Genomic DNA, 21,443 nt, shown 5'->3' with positions numbered 1-21,443 from the left:
TCTTCTGCCATGCAGTCCCCTGCCTTCTGCTGCACCCTCCCAGTTCATCCCAGTGCACCCCAGTCCAGCCCAGTACCCCCTGCAGCACTCCCCAGTCCAGCCCAGTGCACCCCAGTCCAGCCCAGTACCCCCTGCAGCGCTCCCCAGTCCAGCCCAGTGCACCCCAGTCCAGCCCAGTACCCCCTGCAGCATTCCCCAGTCCAGCCCAGTGCACCCCAATCCATCCCAGTACCCCCTGAAGCAGTCCCTAGTCCATCCCAGTGCACCCCAATCCATCCCAGTACCCCCTGCAGCACCCCCCAGTCCATCCCAGTACCCCCTGCAGCCCAGCCCATTCCCCTCAGTGCTCCCCAGTGAGCCCCAGCGCTCCCAATTCCCTCCTGCAATGCACCCCAGTGCCCCACTGCACCCCAGTGCTCTCCAAGTCTCCCACAACACACCCCAGTGCCTCCCAGTGCTCCCCAGTGCCCTTTACAGTGCCCCCCAGTGCCCCTTAGAGTGCCCCCCAGTGCTCCCCAGTGCCCCCTGTGACACACCCCAGTTCTCCCAGCACCCTGCCCGCACCCCCTGCACCCAAATTCCCCGCAGGGCGCCCTGTCCCACCCCACGCCCCGGAGCCCCAGCAGACCCCAGCACCCTGGGGGCACACAAAGAGAAGGAAACCCAGAGCCGTGGTGCCGCAAGCGCCTTTATTGCCCCCAAACCCATTCCGGGGGGGGGCTCCATCTGCGGGTCCGTGCCGAGCCGTGCCGCGTGCCCGGCCGGCGGCAGAACCATTACCATTACTAAACTCAGTAATGGTAACGGTTTCCCCGCCGGCCGCGTTCCCTGGCTGCATCCAGCGCTGCCCCACACACTTGGGGTGCCCCGAAAATCCCTAAATCCCCCCCACCCCAATTCCCCGTCCCCTCCGTGTCCCGCGTCGCGGTCTTCTCGTTGCGGTGGCGGGGTGCAGCCCGGGGGAGTACATCATCTATACTGTAGTGTCTCATAGCCAACTTACAGTATACGATGATATCCAGCCCGGGGCGGCGGGAGCAGAGGAGAATAGGGTCTTGTCCCCCCCCATGAGCACAGGGGGGTCCCCCTGCTGCTGGCACCCACCTGGCGGGGTGCTGCCGGGCCCCCCACCCCGCTGGTTCTGTGGGGTGCCGGCTCTGCCCCCGATTTATAGGAGCTGCCGAGGCTCATCTGCATATCTCGAATCTGCAGGGCACAGCGGGGGCGGCCCCATAACCCCTTCACCCCCCCTCAGTGGGGTGTGGGGGGGCTCGGTCCCCCCCAGCAGCTCCGTGCCAGCCTGGTGAGGCTTTGACACGTTGGGGACACAAGGACAGGGGGCTCCTGGGGGGCTACTTTGTGTTGAAGGCAATGGGGTGGCCACTGTGAGCCCCCCTCTGTGCTCCATCTGTGGCTTGTGCACCCCTAAACTGGGAGCTACTGGTTGCAAACTGGTGCCCAGGGGGTGGGCTGTGGGTGTTGGGGGTGGCAGCCCCATGGGGACAGGGGTGCTGGGCCACCCCCCAGCCGCATGTGGTCCCCGTGTCACATACGGTTCCCTGAGGGACAAATCCCTCAGCCACGTGTCCCCAAGAGGGCCGTGTCACCTCCCCGTGCAGGACCATGGCTGTCCGTGTCCCCAGGCCATGCGTGTCCCCAAACCCCGTGTGTCCCCACGGGGCCAGCGCCATGCCCGGGTGTTTGTGGTGGCGGGGCAGGGACGCGCTGGCATTCCTGGAAGCCACCTGTGGGGACACGATAAGTCCCCGTCTGCGTGGGCACCCCGATAAGCAGCAGCCATGGCTGCTGGGGACCCTGCCCTGGGGTGCGAGGTGTCCCCCAGACCTGCTGTCCCCTCCGTGTGGTGACAGAAATTGGGGCAGCGTCACCTGTGCTGCCACGGCCAGGCCCAGCACGAGGCCACCAGGATTTGGGGACAACCAGGGGTTGTCCCCTGCTCTCTTTGCCCCTCGCTGTGACCCAGGGGTCCTGGGGGGGCTGTAGGACTCCCCAGACACCCCAAAACCCCAAGCAGGGACTTCACCAAAGCGTCCCCATCCCTTCCAGCCCCGCTGCTCGCTCAGCGCCCGTGGCACAAGAGGACAGCCCTGCCCCATGTCCCCACACCCCACAGCACCGAGCAGGACCAGGGGGTCCCCAGCAGCCCCCAGACCAGCACTGAGGAGCCGATGGGGGGGGGGCCCCGGCTGCTGCAGCCCCCCCGTGGTGCTCAGGGCAGCGCCTGGCTGCAGATAAGGAGCCACCGAGCCGTCCCCACCCTCCCTATCAGCAGAGCCACCCCGATGGAGGGGGGAGGACATGGGACAGGGGCCAGCCGGTGCCCCTGGGGGGACACAGAGGGGCTGGGGGCGTGAGGGGGCTGCGGCTGCCCCACAGGAGGCAGCAGGACGGAGCCCCCATTGCTGGCTGTCACTGTCCCCATAGGTGTGCTGAGGGGGGCAGAGCCACCCTGCTGTCCACCAGCAAAGGGGTGCCAGGGGACAGAATCATGGAATATTTGGGGTCAGAAGGGATCCTTAAAGGCCACCGGGACAAAGGATAGGGACAGGGACAGGGACACCTTTCACTCCAAGCCCCATCTAACCAGGCCTCCATCACTGCCAGGGACAGGGCACAAACATCTCCGAGGGTCCTGTCCCTGTCCCTCAGCCCCAAAAACCCCTTCCTTACATCCCATCAAACCCACCCTGCTGCAGTTTAAAACCTTTATCCCTTATCCCGTCCCTCCAGGCCTTGCTGAAAGTTTTTCTCCATTTTCCTCACAAGGCCTCGTGGGCAAGGCCCGGCCGCGGCCTGGGGCTGCTCGGGGACACTGGGGACAGCGGTGGGGGGAGCTGCTGGGGACAGGGGGGCCTTGTGGTGTCATTGGTGTCCCCACAGTGCTCAACTCCGTGGGGTAACGGTGGTGACATGGATGGAGTGGTGCAGGAATGGGATGAGGCCTCAGGCCCAAACAGAGCAGCCCTGGGGATGGGACGAGGAGGCTGTGGGGACGCGGTGATGGCAGAGAGACCCCGATCTCTGCAGGGGCAGCACAAATTGGGACCACAAATTGGGACCACGAGCCCCGATGCCAGCAGGAACACCCAGCCCGAGCAGGGTCCCGCAGCACCCAAGCAGCCCACCCCACGGCCGGCCACGCACCGGCTGCCGGGAGGGCGAAGCCTCCAGTCCAGGGGGACGGGGACAGGAGACACAATTTGGGATCTGGGGCACGTGGTGACAAGGTTTTTATTATCGCACAGCAGTGACACGGCGCAGGCATGCACACGCACATGCAGATAGGGCGCCCTGCCCGGCACGCCCGCCGGCGAGTGCCAGATCGGGGCCGGTGGCCACGAGTCGGGGGCTGATAAGGCCGGCCCCCCCCCCCCCCCCCGCCCCATAGAAGGGACAGGGCGCTGCTGGCCCCACAGCAGGTCACCCCAGCAAAGGGACTGGCCAGTACCTGTGGCATCACCGGGGCAGGGGTCCCCTCACCCCCCTGCCACAAATTGGGGTGGCACCGAGCTGGGGGTGAAGGAGGTTGTGGAGGGACCGCCCCCAGATGGGGTTTTTATGGACACATTTGTTGGCTACACCCACACCACAGGCGGCGAGAGGGATGGGGACAGGGCACGGGGTGGTGGCAGGCACTGTGGGGACACACACAGAACGGACGTTTTCACGCTGGCAGCGGGGACAGCAAAGCCACTGGCCAAAAGACACCAGGGGACTGAGCTTTTGGGGACAAGGGGGGTTGCAGGAGCACTGGTCCCCAGGCCAGCTGCAGGGGCTGTGGTGCCAGAGAGGGAACGTCCTCCCTGCAGTGCACGAGATGCACGGTGGCACTTGGGGACAGCAGCCTGAGCAGTTCTGCCTCCCTTTCAGGATGGAGCAGCTTTGGCACCACGCTACTTTTTGGGATTCTTGCAGGGCTGGGAGGGGATCCAAACCACCCCTAAGCCTGCCTGGCCCTGCAGCACGGCCACCCTGCGGGGGTCCCTGAGCTGGGGAACCTTTGTGTGCCCTGCTGGGGAAGGGGCACGGCAGCCGAGGGAGCTGGCTCGGGGCTGAGCGAGATCCCAGGAGGAAAATCCCTGAGGGAAGGCAGCAGGGGAGCGGGCACCGTCCCCTAGCAGTGCCCCGGTGCCACCCTATCCGGGGTGTGACTGCCACCTCCGGGGAGCCCTGCCCAGGCAGGACAGGGCCTGGTGGCACAGCAGGGCCCCCGCGGGCCAGACAAAGAAAGCTAGCCATAAAAACAGGCAGTGGGCAGCAGCAGGGGTCGGGAGGGTCGCTGTGGGAGGGCAGGGAGCCCAGGGGAGGGCCTGGCTGTTCTCTTCCTACAGCTTCAGGCGTCCTGCTGAGTCTTTTGGGGTGGCCGCCCGAGGCCAGAGAACAGCGAGGCAGCACCAGACAAGCTGCCAGGAGTGACTGCGGGGTCGGGGGGGGCCAAAGGCCGGCCAGATCCAATACATGGTTGGTTACAAAATAAATCTCCTCCCACCCTTTGGAAGAAAGAAAGAGTGGCTGGCTGAGCATGCATCCTTCTGGCCCTACAAAAATAAGGCACCAGAGCTTAAAAACGAAAACTCCGATTGTCTTTGATAGAAAAGGAATTCCCGAGTGTTAAAGGCAGTCGATGTCGAAGTGCAGAACGGGGAGGGCTCTTCACTAGCTTCGGGCCTCATGCCTGGGCCCCGGTGGCTTTCTGGATCAGGGGAATCTGCAGGAGGGGAAGAGAGAAGCTGTTAGGGCTGGTGGAGAGGAGGCAGGGAGCTGCACTGAACAGCGCTGGGGCACGAGGCTCCCCAGAAGCCTCAAGAATTTAGGGTGAGTCCCAGCACCCCGAGAGCCGCAGGGGTTGCCAGCTGGGGGTCCCTGGCTCACCTTCGTGAGGTCCACGCCGGTGATGGCACGCACGGAGGCGGGGATCTCGGCGAGCAGGCGGTTCACCTCGGACGTGGTGGTGCTGCTCTCCCCGCTGAGAACAACGATCTCGTCCACTTTGGAGAGGGGAGCAGCCACTTTGGCCGCGATCTGGGGAAGGAAGGAGGGTGAGGACCCTGTGTGCGTGTTCCCAGCCCGGGAACTCAACACCTCTCACCCGGAGCAGGGCAGAGCCGCCCCCTCCTCACCTCGGGCAGCGCATCCAGCACCAGCGCCAGCTGGGCGGCCTCCCCGTAGCGCTGCAGAGCTTCGGCCTTCAGCTTCATCCCCTCGGCCTCTGCCATCCCGATGGCCTCGATCACAAAGGCCTCCGCTTCTCCCAGCTTGCGGATCTTTTCTGCCTCTGCCTGAGCCATGAGGACTTGCCTCACCCTGCAGAGGGAAAGCCAAGCCCTCCAGCAGCCGGGACCCCCGCAGCCCTCACCCGGCTGCCCTCCCTCCCTCAGCTCCGTGTGTCCCCTCCAGAAGTGGCCTCAGCACTTTGCCGGGGACAGAATTGGACCCTCTGACGAGGTGGGGGCTCACTCACTTCTCTCCCTCGGCGATCTGCTGGATGCGGTAGGCTTCGGCCTCGGCCGGCCGCTTGACGGTGGCGATGAGCTCCTTCTCCTTCCGGATGACCTCTTTCTCTTCGACGTCGATCTGCTTCTTGCGCTGCACCACCTCGATCTCAATTTCCTCCTGGCGGATCTTCTGCTGCTCTCGGGCGCTCTGGAGCTCGTAGGCCAGCTGGGCCTCCGCAGTCTGCAGGCAGGAGAGGGGAGAAAAGGGATCTTGGCTGTGATCTGCTGGATGCAGACGCAAGGACCCTTGGCAGGCTCTAAACCAGATGTGGCTCCTGCTGTGGGCCAGGTCCCCACCCAGGGAACATGTCCGTGTCCCCAGTGCTGGACTCGGGGTCCTTCTCTGTGCTATTATTTGAGCACAGCCAGCTCTGGGCTCAGTTTGGGTGACCCTCCCCATCCTTCCACCTCCTCCTAGTCCCACCTAACTGCTGCAAACAGGGCAGGAGAGGAATCTGCTGTGAGGAGCACACGCAGAAACGTGGGGTCTCCATCTCTAGCTCTGCTAACACACAAGGAAGGAACCTGGAAAGCCCCAGAGCTACCAAGGCCACCACAAACCAGGGAACAGCAGCGGGCTGTCGGGTACCTCTCACCTTAATGTTGACCTCCTCGGTGAAGGCAGCTTTCTGCAATTCAAAAGCACGCCTGGAATCTGCTATTTTGGTATCCGCCATGAACTTGACATCCAGCATTTCCTTCTTGCACTCTGCCTCCTGCGGAGAGCAAACAGAGAGCAGAGCTCAAGAGCCTGCAGCTGGAGCACAACGGGCAGCTGCGGGGAAGCTCAGCACGTCCTGGGACTCACCCGAATGCCAGCGTCTCGCTCGGCTTCTGCCACCCCGATGTCTGCATCCCTCCGGACAGCCGCCGTCTGAGTCTTCCCCAGGGAGCTCAGGTAATCCACTTTATCGTAGACATCCTGGGGAGGAGGAGATAAGCTGTGGTCATTTCACACGAGCTGCTCCATCTCGCTCCCCTCCTGCTGGAGCTCACAGCCACCATTTGTTAGGGCCAGGTTAGAAAGGGCCGTGTCAGCCTGCTGGGCTATCACTGAGCTCCACCAGCCCTGTTTGGGGCTCGCAGGACGGGAGCTGTCATGGGAAGCCCCAAAGGGCTGTAGGTTGTCACCTACAGCTCTGCAGTCACCTACAGCAGGGGCACAGGGCCAGGCTCAGCTCCTGTGTCACATCACGGCTGGCTGCAGCCCAGCCCCATGCCCCTCGCCTGGGCATACCTTGATGGTGAAGCTCAGGATCTCGATGCCCATGCGACCCACGTCTGGAGCTGCCACCTCCCGCACCAGCTTGGCAAACTGGTCCCTGTCCTGGTAGATCTGCTCCACCGTCAGGGTTCCTGCAGAGGGAGGGCAGGGAAAGCACTTTATTAGGGGAAAAAAGCAGCACGAAAACAGCAGCACTGGGCTAAGCTCAGCAACATCCTCACTGTCCAGAACCTCTCCAACCACGAGGTCAGGCCTGGGCACAACGGTGCCTTTTCAGCCCACGCCGACATCTCCAAAGCACAGCCACCATGCACAGGCTACCTGCGACCCCTGGGGACTCGGACATCTCTTACTGCAGGCACTGAAAACTCATTTATCACGACACCCAGCAGCAGCTGCTGCAAGGGAGGAACCGTCTCAGCTGTCCCATCTGCGGGCAGCAGAGGAAGCACTGCCTCAAGGCTGCAAGAGCCCCTCCGCACCTAGGATGGAGCGCAGATGCCCCTCCAGCGTCTGAAGGACCACGTTCTTCACGTCCTGCACGTTCTTCCCCAAAAACTGCTCGCAGGCCACAGCCAGGAGCTCCTTCTCGGTCATTATCTTCACCTGGAGACAGGAGACAAAAAACAAAGGGCTGAATGTGCCTCTCCGTGGTGGGACGTGCACCCAACAGCAGCAGCAGCAGCAGCAGCACCACCACCAGGCTGCCAGGACCCCGTGCCACCGGAGCTCCGAGGACCAAGCTGAGCAGACCCCGTGCCGAGCCACGTCACCTGCCCCACGGGTGGGCTCCTGCTCCCTGCTGCTGGGGACAGCCCTGCAGGCACACCTGAGCCCTCCCGAGCCAAAGCTGCAGCGTTTGAGGCCGGGGAAGGCACCTCTCCAGACCCTGACCGTGGCTCGGCACGGAGAGGTGCTCCCTGAGGCCATCCATCCTGCAACATCTGAGAACAACCCCACCAAAGAGCCCCAAACTACCCATTCAGTCCCTTAACCAAAACCAGACCTGGGAGGAGAGCACTTTCTATCGTTACCCTGTCCAAAAGCCATTTTATTACCCTTCTCTCCCTCCTCCTTCACTAGAATTACTCTTTCTGAAAGGCAGAGCACAAGGAAGAGCCTGGCATGCCCAAGGGACACCTTGGGAACAGGGCCTCTGCTCGGTGCTCCCTGCAAGGAGAGGGGACGAGATGGCCGCAGCACACCAGGTACACCCTGCGCATACCTGGGAGCTCCTGGCCACATTTTGTGTGACTCCTATCAGGCGTGGTGACCAGCACCCCTCCGTCCCACTCCCTGCAACCTGTTAATGGTCCCCAGAGCTGGGCACAGCCACCCCAGCTGCGTTTTCACCTCCCAGCCAGCTCCAGCTGTGACACCACCCCCAGGCTGAGATGAGCCAAGGTCTTAAGAATGTCCTGCTGGTCCTTTTTAAAAGCAAAACGGGTTAAAAATCCTTATGGATTTTTAAACCTCCACACCAGGCAGTGGAGATGCAGCACACGCCTCTGGCATTCAGAGCCCTACAGGTGCCAGCCACAGGGAGCTGCGGCCCCAAATGGTGGCAGCTCCTTTTGGCCAGGCCCTATTGACACCGGGTGCTGAGCGAGTCCCACAGCACCCTCTCATGGAGAATTTGGGGCTGGGCACTGCCTGCTGCTGAGGAAGGGCTCTGGCCCAGGAGATCCTAGAGGCAAGCTACATCCTACCTCCTGCCCCATGGACTGCTGCTGCCCGGCATCGTCCTGGCTCAGGGACCTCCAAAAGGGACCCCGAGGGTCTCGCCATGGGCTCTTGGTGTTAATGACACTCAGCAGCAGTGGTTACGGTGTGTGTCCTCTCCCAACAACCCCACCTTTGGGGAGCCACAGAGCGGACGGTCAGAGCACAGAGCAGGCTCACGGGGAGCAGGGAAGGGTCCTGCCTCTGCAACAAATCCAAAAACCGGGTTCATTCGGGTGCTGCTACACCCAAACCAGCCTGGAGTCAGCTCAACACCACGCAAACCAAAACAGGGCCGAGAGATTCGTGCTCAGCTCATTTCCAGTTCTCATTTTCCCCTGCAACAGTTGGTGCATCTTCAAACGTCTCCAAATTGGAGAGTTTGGCTGGCACGGCAGCAGTGCCTCTACAAACCAACCCCACCTGCAGGAGCAATACTGCCATGTCCAGCTCCAACCAGCTGTGTTCCCCACAAGGGGTGAGCAGGAATAATCCAATGAGCCCAAAGCTCAGAAAAATGGGGTGGAAGACACAGCTCTGCTGGTCTGAGGCAGTGTCCCCCGCACCCCAAGTGCCCAGCTGACAGGAGAAGGAGGCCACTGGAGTGCTCCTCACTTGTGGCTTTAAAAAAGAGCATCCTCGGGAACACTCAGCGCTTCTTTTATTGCAGCAAACATTTAAAAAAGTGTTTATCTGGTAGTAAATTTGCTTTTTTTTTTTTTTTTTTTTTTTTGCACAAGGTTTTAAAAGAAAAACGGTTGCCTCAAAAGTTTTCCCTCTGGACTTCTGCAGAATTCAGAAAAACTCGGCCCTGTACCTCCCAAACCCAACTGTCTCTGGCATGTTTCAGCATGGTAATTCCCCACATTTCACAATCCTAAATGTTGTAAAGTCTTTAAAATGAATGAATCGACAGCAGAGAAAAAAAAAAAAAAAGCAAATGGTGGAAAAAAGAATAAGCTAAATGAGATGAATTTGGAGCTGCGTTTTTAATCAAGGCACCTGGTGGTCCAGCCGTTTGCCAGCGTGCGCTGCCTACTTTTTGTAGGCAATGCCCCAAAACTAAGCTAAAAAGGGAATGCTTCACAGAAATACCTCCCCTGAATGGTGTCACCAAATGCAGGACAGAAAGGACTGCAGAGCTTTGAAACGTGTGGGATGGAGCCATGGGCACATGCATTTTGCCAAGCATGCGAAGACCACTGAGGTTAGGTGACATGTTAGTACCTAAATGGGTAGAAAGAGCTGAAAAAATGAAAATGAGGATGCTTCACACCAGCAAGGAAATGCCCTCAGCCCCTGGAATTATCCGAGCTGTGCTGCTCCTGTCTCAGAGGCTCCAGCAAGAGCCACCCTTGGAGCCAGGAGGAGCCCAAGGAGCTCCCGTGCTGGGGCTCTTGGGCACGGCCACGTTCCCAAGAACAGCACAGCGCAGGACCAGCCCTTTGCCTTGTGCAAGAACCCAAAAAACTACTCCTGGCTGAGCTTACATCCTTGTCTACGCACCAGACAACACACAATTACTCCATGGTGTCAGCTCAGAGCAAACCAACGAGCCTCAGGAGGACTCTGGTGCCCTGCAGAGCGCTGGGTGAATTCCTCCTGACGCTCCCGAGGGGCTGTGGCTGGCTCTTCCCGGGGGAGCCTCTTGACGCACGTGAGATTTTGGGTACGTCACTGCAATCTTCTCCTGCCAGCGTCCCGCCCGAGGCACAGGGACAAGCTGTGTCAGGGCAGCACACCCCAAAGCCTGGGAAATGCAGGTGTTTAAATCAGCACGAGCTGGAGTTCATGTGTGGAGAAGGCTTGAAAGAACCAAAATTCCTTTCAAGCCGGAAATTTTATGTACAAATTTTATCGTCCAGAGGGACCGAGCTCTTTCTTTAGGTTTTAACTCACTGTGAATTACAAGATCCACGTGCTAATGATAATAAAAATAATAATAATGATGATAACAACCCGAAAGACGCCATCTCAGGAGGGAATTGCTCGGTCCTGCGGTGTCACACAGAGCTCCAGGGGCACACCAGCATTTCACAAAGAAATCAGTCACCAGCACACACCTCATTTGCCACGTGGACAAATGAGACACCAGAAAACGAGGGATGATTTTGGGGAGAGGAGGGGTCACCCCCCCGTACAACATGGCCATGCGGTCGTGAGCTGGAATCAACGAGGACAGCGTGGTATTTTTTTTTTTTTAATCAAACATTTCTTTCAAAGCAGTTGGCTTCTGTTCCTGGACAACAGCAACCTTTTAATGGGGAAAAACCAGACGCAGGTTAGAGACATGCAATTCCTGAAAGGATGGTTTGGAGTTACTGTACCTGTGCCACACCTGTGACAGTTAAAGCTACCCCCTCCGCCGTCTCTACGTCCTCACACCTGGGCTGTAACGTCATTATCTCTAGGGAAATCCTGCCAAAAAACGTAAAATATTTGCACGTTTCCAGGTAACACAGGCTCAGCTCTCCCCTCGCATCTCCTGCCCCAGGCCACCTGCAGCTCTCGTCGCAGGTAATGTCAGACAGGCACGGGAGGCACCCAGGGGCTGTGTCCGTCCCCGGAGGCAGACAAAATGCTTTGGCCAATAAAAAATTTCCAAACCATGCTTAAAGGTGATTTATCAGCAGGGAAAGGCCGGGAGCCAGGCTGGCAATGGGACCGTGACCCCACAGGAATGTGGCCAGGAGCTCGCGGCTCCAGGACCCCGTGGGAGGCTGGTGTCAGGTTTAAGAGCACAGCACGGACCCCGGGTGCGCCCACCCGGCATCACCACCCCCAGGGTAACCTTGTGCACACCCTGCTTGGCCAAACCCAGCGCTGCAGGAAGCCTCTGCCCCTGCTGGGCTGGCATTAACACAGACCTGCTTCCTCAGTGCCTCACCCTCCCTATTTTTCCTGTCCCGTAACCCAAAGGCAGACAGGAGAAGCGAGTCTCCAGCTCCTTGGGGCCGTCCCTGCACAGCATCGGGCACCCTGAAGCTCTTGCTGCAGCTCCAGAGCCTTCCGATGGCCTAACCCACACCTTGAATTAATTTCAATGCTGTGCAAGTCCCAGGGAGGGTTGGTGCCAGCACTACGCTGCTTTGCAGCTGCTCGCAGTGCTGAGCAAACACTCAACTCTGGGTTGCAACTCCCCCAGGGTCTCCGTGCTGTGCTGTTAAACGTGACAACATCCCCAGCGGGCTCTGCCTCCACGTGGGGGAGGAAGGGCTCAGTGGAAACCCACATCCAAACCTAGAGAGCCGGCTACAGCTGCAGTTTCCCCACGGGTGCACGGATTTCCTTGTGAGGTGGCACAAATCCTGGCTTCCCACCTTCCCCAGAGGCTGTGCAGAGCCCGGCCGTGTACAAGCAGATGCCTTTCTGCCCTCCACCAGGCACAAGATGTGCTCAGTGCTGCCGAGGGGAGGGTCACAGCCGGAGAAAACCTCTGCAGCACTGTCGGAAGGAGCTGAATTTGGGATCTGCCCCGTGTGCACCTGTCTGCATTACCCACGGACCGAGGAGCGCACCTCGGAGCAAGGGCCGGAGAAGGGGAAGGAGAGGAGAGCTCTGAGATTTGCCCTCTCCCGTTAGAAAACCACTCGTTTTGGGTCATCCTGCTGCTGCTGCTGCTGCTGCTGGAACCAGAGGCAGAAGGGTTAGCCGCGCCGTGAGGAAGCCGGTGGGTTATTACCTGTGCGACCCCCGTTACGTACAGTGGGACGCCCTCCGACGTCTCAATGTTCTCACAGCGACAGAGGATGGTCATAACCTCCAAAGACAGTCTGAGCAGCGAGGAACAAGGGCGGGACAGCAAATACACACAGCGGTTACCAGACAGTCAGACACTCGGTGCAAAGGACAGGCGGGACTTGGGGGGCTCGGCTTTTCCCTGCCCTGTTCTCATTTCTCCCTCTGCCCGCTCCCAGGACTTCGTAATGCCCAGAACAGCCCCCCTCATGCTTAAAAATCACAGCTAGATGCTGTAACGGGGCTGGATGGGGTCTCATCCCCCCCAAATCCCATTTGAAGCTGAGCCATGGATCCCACCCGCACTGCCACCCTGAATTCAGCTGGAATTTTCTCTCACCGTGCTTTTCACAGACAGAAAATTCCTTTTTGTAATCGTTTAAGCGCTTCTGTGCCAACACGTACGATGGGCTAGCAAAATAAAAGCACCAGGGGTCTGGCTACACATCCCTGGCTAAGGCATTGATGAGAGAAGGTGCTTCCAAGGCTGTCCTGAGACGCTGAATACCACTTGGTTCCCTGCTTCTCGGGCTTTTATTGCTGACCCCTAACCAAGGACAGGATTTTTTACTTTTTTTCCCCAATCCTCAAGGTTGCGGCAGGGCAAGAGCCCAGCTCCCTGCCAGCTCTAACTGTTCCTTTTGTCCCCGGGTCAGTGCTACCTGGCGGGGTGCCGCTGATGGCGACACAACGGCCGCTGCCTCCTCGCGGCACCGGCAGCTCCAGAAAAGCTGGCCTCATTTTGCGAATCAGCCTCAGCTCTTCACGTGCATGCAGCAGGCTCTGTTTGTGGAGCGCAGCTTATGGGATTGGGCAAGACTCTGGTTTGCAAAGGAGAATTAAGCCCCGTATCCCATGGCATGAGCTGGGGGTAAAGATTTTTAAGTAAAGGATTTTTTTGGATGCTGGCAGTGCTCTCCGAGCCCCGTTTGCCAGGCGATGCAGGGACCTCCAGCTCGCTCCTGGCAGGCAGTTCTTCGCCCTGGACTCACCCCTTGCTGAATTTAGCCTCCTGAATGGGGCTGCATCTCCTGCAAACAGCAGCTCAAGGCCCTGCACTGCTCTCTGGGCTTCTCCCACCGTGAGACGAGCGGGAACAGCAACCAAAATTTGAGGAGGAAGCCAGACCGAATGCACTCCTCGAGCACTGTGCCAGAGCGCAGGGCCTTTCCTTCCCCTCCCACCTTACACAAGCATCGCTAGGGACCCCGGGCCGAAGCAGGGGGTGTTAGCTGGGGTCTCTCCATGCAGCCAGTGAGCTGTCATAGCCCTTGTAGCAATCCCTTGTGGCAATCCCACGTGCCAGCCAGCCGGGAGAGGACCCAGAGGCGTCGTGAGCCCATCGCCAGCAGCAGCCAGGGCTCCTTTGAACCACGCAAGCTGGGTGACCCCGGGTGAGCAGCTCCTGCAGGAGGGCATCGTCTGCAGAGCAAGGGCAGCAGTGTGCTAGCTTTGTCTGCTGGTGGTGACACGGGAGCAGGGAGGAGAGGTGGCAAGGGCAGGTGGTAAAAGGTTAATTGCAACCGCTGGGCTTCCCTCAGTGCAGAACCCCAAAAGTCACGTCTTTGGGTTTTTCCCTATTTTTTTTTACATAGATAGACAAAACCTGCATCAGGGAGCGTGAGGGAGGTGTTAGGACAGAGGCACACTTAGGAACATTGCCACAGGTCCTAGGGATGAGGGGCTACATCAGCGGGGCAGCAGCAATGACAGCATGTTAATTGAGAGCAGTAATGAGCAGCAAGCAGAATCCACGGCTGAGGAAAGGGAGAGAAAGGAAATCCCGTGGTTTTAAACAGGAACGTGGTCTGCTCTTGTGGCAACAGCAGTCAGCACACCTTTAGCAATCCAGGCTATGGGGGCAAGGGCCCGTTTGCTGCGGGGTGAGGGCTGGGGCCACCCTGGGCAGAGCGTGGCAAATCCTCCTGGTGCTCAGGGCTCACGGTGCTCACAGCACCTCTGCCCTGGGCAAGCTCAGCACTCACAGAGGACAGCCAGAAGCTGTGTGGGTGAACAGAGGGTCTCTCACAGCAAGGGCATGAGACAGGGCCCACGCTGCTCCTGCCACGGCTGTACAGGGGGAGCCTTCCTCTGAAGGGCCCGGAGGTGGCTGCAGATGAAGGCAGAGGGCTGGGCTGATGCTCAGCTGTGGTTTCTCGGGTACTGGCCAGTCCTGTGCTCCTAAAAATCCTGCTGACAGCCCTGCTGGAGCAGCTCTGCCTAGCCTGTACCCTAAAACCTCAAATAACCGAGCTCTGCTTACCTTTGGGTGTCGGTGATGCACCACCACGCCCAGGCCCAGCCTCCGTACACGTACTGCTTCACGTCAGAGCCACAGCAGCCACCTGCGGCACAAAGCACAGAGATTGAGGGATTACATACATGTGCCAAGGAAAAACCCGCACCCTAACGGGGTGAAGCACAAGCTGAACAACCTCAGAGCACTGAGGAAAGGGTCACCAGCTCTGCCAGCCCCTCGGAGCAGGGAGAGCACCTTGCATCAGCTGCCTTACGGTGCTGCGAAGCCCCGCTCCACAACATCACCCAGGTGAATCCCAGCACGCTTGAGGTGTCTGATAAATAATGAACACAGAAAACTCTTCCCAGGGCCCGCAGGGAAGAGCTGAGACTGTCCCAGCACGGCCCCAGTAAGCAGTGCTGGAGCTGGAGCTCCCTCGTGGTGGACACGGGGAGCCCCGCGCTCTCCTCCCCTCCGCAGCCCTTCCTTCTCACAGACATTTCCCAAAGGCAGCCTTTTTTATAACTGGCCTACAAATCCAGAAAACCATATTTACGATAAATTGCTATGACAAACAACACCACACAAAGCTACTCTATTTCAAACCAGGGTTGTATTTTACTTTCGTAAGGCAGTGTCAAGCAAACAGAATCACCCTAAGCTGTGATGCACCAGCTCCGGCACGGAAGGCCACGTAAGAAATCCTTCTCCTTTCCCTCACCAGTCACCTCCACTGCAAAGCAACAACCCTGAAACCTCCCAAAAAGCCAGCAGGTCAGCGTTAGAGGCAGGGAGAACCTTCAAGCTACCCTGCAAACACCTCCTGGTTCTGGCTCTGGCTCGCACAAGCACTGTGGCACACGAGGCTTTGAGGGTTCATCACGGAGCCGCCCACGAACAGAGCATGGGCAGCCCCCAAATGTCCTCCAAGAGGCATTTCCCACCCCGCAGGGCTCTGACCAGGCAAAACAGAACCAGCGTGGGGGTCTCTTGTGCTCCACAGCACAGAGGAATCACCTCTCTTGACCTTCTTCTGTAGCTGGAGGGCTACGTCAGGCGGGCAGGGTTACAGGAGCTGGTGTCACAGCCCCACGAGGCAGTAACTCCATGCCTTCTAACATTTCTTGGCGGACGTGAGCCCGGCCAGCTCGGCCGGCCAGCCAGGCCCTTGTTTTCCAGGAACAGGAAGGGAGGTGTTGCTGCAGCTCCGCGTGGAAAGGCCTTTGGGTCTGCGGGATCGACGTGGTCCTCTGCTGCTGCACGGCTGGGAATTGTTTCATAACCTCCTGAGAAAACTCCGCGCCCTCGAGCCGCCGCTGTTACAAGGAAGGAACATGCCTCTGCACACAGGTTTTTGTTTTTTTGTAATATTTCTTCTGCAGGCAGCGCAAGGAAATGCCTCGTTTAGGATCACACCCAAAGCCAGCCCTGTGCTTGTCTCCAGGAGCGCGTAGCGCAGCTACACAGCTCTGCTCACTGAGCTATGCTGCGTGGCAAGAAGTGTTTGAGGCATAAGAAAAACAGGGAAACCTAAGACATTAACCAGGGGAAGGACGCCAGCTGGTAGCTTTCATACAGGCTGGGTGTCTGAGCTGAGCAGAGCTCGGTCCTGGTAACACCTCAGAGCAGCCGATCGCTGATTCCCCACTGCAGCTCTGCAGCCCCGCTTCCCAGGTCTCAGAGATCAAGTGAAGAAAAGGAATGACCAAAGTGAAACCCTTGCAAGGCTGAAGAACAAACCCTCTAGCACGATGAGATCTGGAAGAAAAATTGCCTTTTCCAGCTATAATATGCCCGTTACTTGAACTTGGCCATAGCCTCCACGAGCAGCCACCACACCTCGTCTGGGGGCACCGTGCTACAAACGGAGGATTCACGGCCTCTGCCCAGATGGAGGGGTCCTGTGTTCATGCAAGAATCCCCAGAGCCAAGAGAAAGCACGTTGTCTGTTTTTTTATGAAATCAGATTAACCATTTGAGATAAACAGTTCCCTGGGACACACAGGAAGCCTGCGCTAACGGATGGCACGCAAGGAAGAAGACAAACCCCGAGGGTTAAGGGAACACGGGGCTCAAAGCATCAAGGCCAGCCTTGCAGGACAATTTAGGCTCGTGAACAAGCTCCGTGTCCTTTGATCTCCCAAGGTAACCTGAGGCTTGTAAGGTGGCAGGAAGCGGTGAGCGTTCAGGAAAGCAAACCATCAGAGCAGGCTGCTCGGGTGGCTGGGCTCCCTCCCAGGGGCTGCCCAACGCCCAGCACAGGTTCAGAGAGCGATGCTGCTGCCTTCACGTGCACGGGAGCTTCCATCTGGCACTGGGATCGCCTCCTCTTGCTGCTGGAGGTGGAAACAAACAGCTCGGTCATGTCGGGATGATGCCGGGCTGGCTGGAGCATCGGGCTTGTGCTGGGAAATGTCACGGGGTGCTAACAGCCGGGTGCAGAAGGACAAGGCACAAATTGGTAATTGGAAAAAGGCATAAAGGGGAGGGGAGAAAAAGGCGAAGGCATACGTAAAGCATCTCATGGAATAAAGCATAGTCTAGACTACAGTCAGTGTCTGCTTCCTGCGTCCTACCGTGAATATAAATCAGGCTTTGTCCCATTGCAGAAGTGGTGCAAGGTTAACAAGAATTTATTTCAACAGATGCAGCATTCTGAGCGGATCCACTCAATCCTTTGAGGGTCACTACAGCAGGTGAAAGTAGGTTGTGCTGGTTAGCTTGGTTTGGAGAAACTGAATCAAAATCACTCATTTTAAACTACGAGCACCAATGGTACAGAGTGGGTTTAAAACCACACCTTTAGTTTAACTGATCTTGTAAACAGAAACTGCAAGAAGCTGAAGAATTAGCTCCTGAGAAGGAAGTCAGTGTCCCTCGGGGGCTACAGAAACCTCCGTAGGGTTTCTGTGCTCATGTAATCGATTGTCCTCACCTAAGAGCCGCTCTTTCACATCGCCAAACCGCATCGTGTTTCTTTTGGGCCGTTCGGGCAATCTGTTGAGTTCATTTCGAGCCTAATCCTGCTCTCCAAAGCTCTCAAATCCATTCCCAGCTCGCTGCCATCTGCAAACTCAATAAGCACATTCTCCATTCCATTCTCCAAGCCAAAACAAGAAACTCGATAAATCCTTCCAGCCGAACAGTGAGCCACTGTTACGTTCCCTGGCAATGGTTTTCCAGTCACTCTCGTACCAGTTTTGAGAGCTGAGAGCTCAGCTCCTCCTCAGGCTGCAGGCCTCTTGCAGAACGGGAAGGGTTTGCAGAACTTTCAGAAGCCTTTATTTCAGGCTTTCAAAACTCATAAAAGAGCCTGTTCTCTTTTTATGGTACATTGGCTCAAAACCGTGACCTCTTACGGGAAGAAGGAAGAGGGATGTGAGTGCTCAGATTAGATCTGGAAGGGTTAATTATCCCCAAGTGCTGGGGCCTGGCATGAAATGTTTACATAAACTAGGAATAAAATGCCAGCTCTTCTTTGACTTTGGAAGAGATTAAAGAGCCCCAGAGGGACCTGACTTAAAAGTTCGAGAAACTGAGCTGGATGCTATTTCTCGAGCTGACTTCTGAGAAATCACAAGCCAGCGTAAGAAGCCTCAGTAAAGGCGAGGTGTGCCTCAGCTGCTGCTCTTCCCCACACTTACCTCACCTGAGGGGGAAGGCAGATGAGCTGGATGTGGCTTATATTCATCAAATATGTGTCAGGTGTTTTCTTCCGAGCAATATTTGTTCTGGTGTTCTCCTAGGAAATAAAGCTAGACCGACTGGGCTGTCACTTCCTGGCTTTTTTGTTTTTCTCCTCCTCTCACATCACGAACTTTAGCTGAAACAGCAGTCTGTCCTGCCCCAAAAACGCTGTGGACTGCCCCTGTAGCACGCCTGCAGGTGTCCAGCTCGAATTTGCCACCCTGCAGCCCTTCCAGCCAGGATGGAAGACGGCCAAGCTGCAGAGATGTGGGCATCGCTGCCTGCCCAGGGGAGCTGCAGGATGAGCAGAGCCATTAAATATCGCATCTCCTCATTACGAGGCCCTGCAGAAACCTTACAGCGCCGTCTTTCAAAAGGAGCAGATCGATCCTCAGCCACAAAAAGCTGCTTTCACCCAGGCTGTAACCCAAAACCAGTGTCACGGATTGGAGAGAATCTATTTATCTTAGTGGGAAGAGCCTGACGTCAGGATGAGCAGATATTTTCTGCTTCCCCGAACTCTCGGCTGGTTCCAGCCGTGCTCAGAGCAGCCAGGAAGGAGCCAGAGACACCCGTCAAAGGCTCCCCAGGGCTTGCACCGAGCCTCACTGGCAGCTCCCAGCACCACTGCTCTTTGGCAACGCCAGAGCCACGTCCCAGAGGAACCATAATCACCTAGGTAGGGCTCCACGGAGCATCCCTGCCATGCCTGGCCTCTGCATTTCACAAAGGGATTGCCTGAGAGCAGTTTCTTAGAAGGAGAGGAGCGTTGCTCAAGAAGGGCAGGACGTTGCTCAAGAGGGGCAGGACGTGAGAGCCAGCAGGCAGCTTCCCAAAAAATGCCACGAGGCTCCTGCACGCACACAAGTTCCCAAAGCACAGCTCCTGCGGGGCTGGGGGAGCTGAGATGTGCCACGAGGAAGTGAAAAGAAAGAACACCACTCCTCAAGGAACAGAAAAAAAACACATGCCAGAGGAGGCACGTGACAGAACTTCCTTCAGCAGGCCCAGCTAAGTTTACAAGAAGGAAAACTTTCCACTTTGCTTCATGATTTTGAGGTGCCTTCCTGCAAAGCGAAGCCTTGCAGATAACATCCGTATGACAATTCAACACCGCAAGCCAAAAGCCTCTCATTAACGTAATTTGCTGTCGGGTTATCCTTCCCTTCCCTCCTCCCTCCCCAAACCTGACCTAACCCCATCCAAATAAGCTCTGGGCCATGAGGTCCTGTCTGTTTTTCCCCAGGGACCGCCTGAGTTCCTGGAACCAGAGCCTTCAGGGGCTGCATCCTCCTGCCCCTGCCCTGGCATGTGGGTGCTGAGGAGCCGTGGGGTGGCTGCAGGGCTCTGCCACCCCCGAGTCAGTGCTCTCAGGGGACAGTAAGGGCTCACAGGTCACAGTGGAGGGCAGCCGGGTCTGGTGGCAGCACCGAACCCAGCTCCGACCCCCAGGGCCTGCCATGATTTGTGCTTTCCCCCCAGAAGGCGGCTGTGTGCTGAGGGGCATCCTCGGCTCGCTGGCAGTAGGAGAATGCAAGCAGATGCCACAAATTCCTGCCGGCCCATCCTACAAAGCCCTGTTTTAACTTCAGAAAGGAACAGGGGTTAAACCAAGCTGTTAAAACAATGCCATCCTTGCACAGCCCCTCGGTTCCCCCGCTGGATGTGGCGTTTCACCAAGCTGCGCTGCTTTTGGAGGGGTCTCTTGGAGGGAGGCGCAGCATCAGCTCTAGATTTGCGGACCAGATCCCAGCTGGAAGCACCCAATTTCTTCAAGGTTTTCATTTTTTTTCCCAGCTTTGGGACCACAGACGTGCAGCAGCTGCTCACGGACCAGGAAAGCTGCAGGAAACTGCTGCTCCAGCCAGCTGGCGGGCGCGGTTTGCGACCCCTCCGAAGCGGCGGTCAGAGGGCACATTTGTTTCCCAAACTGCAGCCTGTTCCTGCCATCCCTTCAGAAATTCCCATAATTATCCGAGAGATGAACTGACAACAGCCCAGCCGGGCTGCGGCCTGCTGGATATTTTGGTCCAAAAGCATGACGATGTGGTTTCACCACAGAGCTGCCACCACAGCATCCCCCTGGCACTCACCCCCATCTCCATGCGAGTTTAGGTTCGAGGATCACAGAATCGACCTCAAAGCCAGCCCGGCGGTGACAAGAAGGATGTAACATGACCGAGGGCACATGAAGTGACACCAGCATGAACCTAACCCCGTTATTTCCTTGCACGTGGCCCCATAACAGCGGGGCACGCAGCCCTCACAGCAAGCCCTAATGTCACCTCACCAGCCCTGCCTGCAGCCTGCCCTGCGCTAATGCACGGACTCAGGGGATTTTACTGGTTTAATTAACACCAGCCTAATTAACCAGCTCACCTGGTGGGCTTCCAGCATCAGCACCCCTGTGCAGCACTGAAGGCTGCCAGCCCCAGTGTCACGCCGTGTCCCCACCTGCTGCCACCCACGGCGGGGACATGGCTGTGACAGTGCCCCCCGCCACGTCCTCCCTCGTGGGGCACCCCAAAAACCCCTCGTCCTCCCTTCTCACCCCCAACCAACCCCCATGACAGAACCACCCCCACACCGCCTCCCCGCTGTCCCCCCTCACAGCCCCCTCAGGACGGGACCCCCGCAGCCGCAGCGGCTCCCCAAAAGCCCCCTCCCCGGCTCCCCCGAGCCCTCCCCGACCCGTACCTGACACCACCAGCGCCTCGTTGGGCCCCACCGTGTGGCAGTTGCCCATGGTGGCGCCGCCGCCTGCCCCGCCGCCCGCTCCCGCAGCGCCCCGCGCCGCCCCGCCCGGCCCCGCCTCGCGGCCGCCATCTTGGGAAGGTCGGGGCCGGCCGGGGGGGCGGGGCCAGGGGAGCGCGGGGCCGCCGCCATCTTGGGGGCAGCGGGAGGGGGGTGTGCAAGGGGGGTGTGCAAGGGGGGAGTTGGGTGTGCAAGGCAGGCGTTATTGCAGGGTGTGCAAGGCAGGTGTTACGTGGGGTGTGCAGGGCTGGGTGTGCAAGGCTGCGTGTGCAAGACTGCGTGTACAAAGCTGGGTGTGCAAGGCAGGGTGTGCAAGGTGGGTGTGTAAGGCAGGTGTTATTGCATGGTGTGCAGGACTTGGTGTGCAAGGCAGGAGTTTTGTGGGGTGTGCAGGGCTGGGTGTGCAATGCCCAGTGTGCACGGTAGGGCAGGCTTTATTGCACGGTATGCATGGCAGGGCAGGCTTTATTGCAGGGCGTGCTTCATTGCAGGGCGTGCACACTTCAGTATTTGCAGGTGTGTAGGCAGCAGGGCATGTTTTATTGCAGTGTGTGCACACTGC

At 58.3% G+C, this 21,443-nt stretch overlaps 1 protein-coding gene across 4 annotated transcripts; it reads right to left on the bottom strand.

Moving 5' to 3' along the window:
- Nucleotides 1–3,234: 3,234 nt before the first annotated feature.
- FLOT2 (flotillin 2) lies at nucleotides 3,235–20,976 on the bottom strand. Of its 4 annotated transcripts, none has more exons than XM_027472664.3 (11): nucleotides 20,825–20,976; nucleotides 14,465–14,546; nucleotides 12,146–12,236; nucleotides 7,224–7,347; nucleotides 6,754–6,872; nucleotides 6,325–6,438; nucleotides 6,113–6,232; nucleotides 5,483–5,697; nucleotides 5,142–5,325; nucleotides 4,894–5,043; nucleotides 3,235–4,729 (listed from the first exon to the last, which is right to left on the bottom strand). In XM_027472664.3, exons 1-11 carry the CDS (start codon nucleotides 20,871–20,873, stop codon nucleotides 4,691–4,693), a joined length of 1,287 nt encoding a protein of 428 aa, XP_027328465.1. In that variant the 5' UTR covers nucleotides 20,874–20,976; the 3' UTR covers nucleotides 3,235–4,690. The 4 variants fall into 4 exon arrangements, with proteins under 4 accessions (XP_027328465.1, XP_027328464.1, XP_027328467.1 ...); XM_027472663.3 differs by lacking the exon at nucleotides 12,146–12,236 and adding an exon at nucleotides 10,791–10,881; XM_027472666.3 differs by lacking the exon at nucleotides 12,146–12,236 and having other exon boundaries at nucleotides 20,825–20,854.
- Between the last annotated feature and the right edge of the window lie 467 nt (nucleotides 20,977–21,443).

The sequence above is a fragment of the Anas platyrhynchos genome, chromosome 20, assembly GCF_047663525.1.
Source record: "Anas platyrhynchos isolate ZD024472 breed Pekin duck chromosome 20, IASCAAS_PekinDuck_T2T, whole genome shotgun sequence".
NCBI classification, from domain to species: domain Eukaryota; kingdom Metazoa; phylum Chordata; class Aves; order Anseriformes; family Anatidae; genus Anas; species Anas platyrhynchos.
The sequence above is the reverse complement of the archived record's forward strand: the minus strand, read 5'-3'. Positions and strand labels throughout refer to the sequence as shown.

Bases quoted from the DNA above. Each gene is read 5' to 3' on its own strand.
- FLOT2 (XM_027472664.3), bottom strand. From the start codon at position 20,873: ATGGGCAACTGCCACACGGTGGGGCCCAACGAGGCGCTGGTGGTGTCA. The intron at 6,873-7,223 runs GTGCGGAGGGGC...CTCCCTCTGCAG, and splicing joins GCATCTGCGCTCCATCCTAG to GAACCCTGACGGTGGAGCAG. The intron at 5,698-6,112 runs GTGAGAGGTACC...TCCTGCCTGCAG, and splicing joins CCGAGGAGGTCAACATTAAG to ACTGCGGAGGCCCAGCTGGC.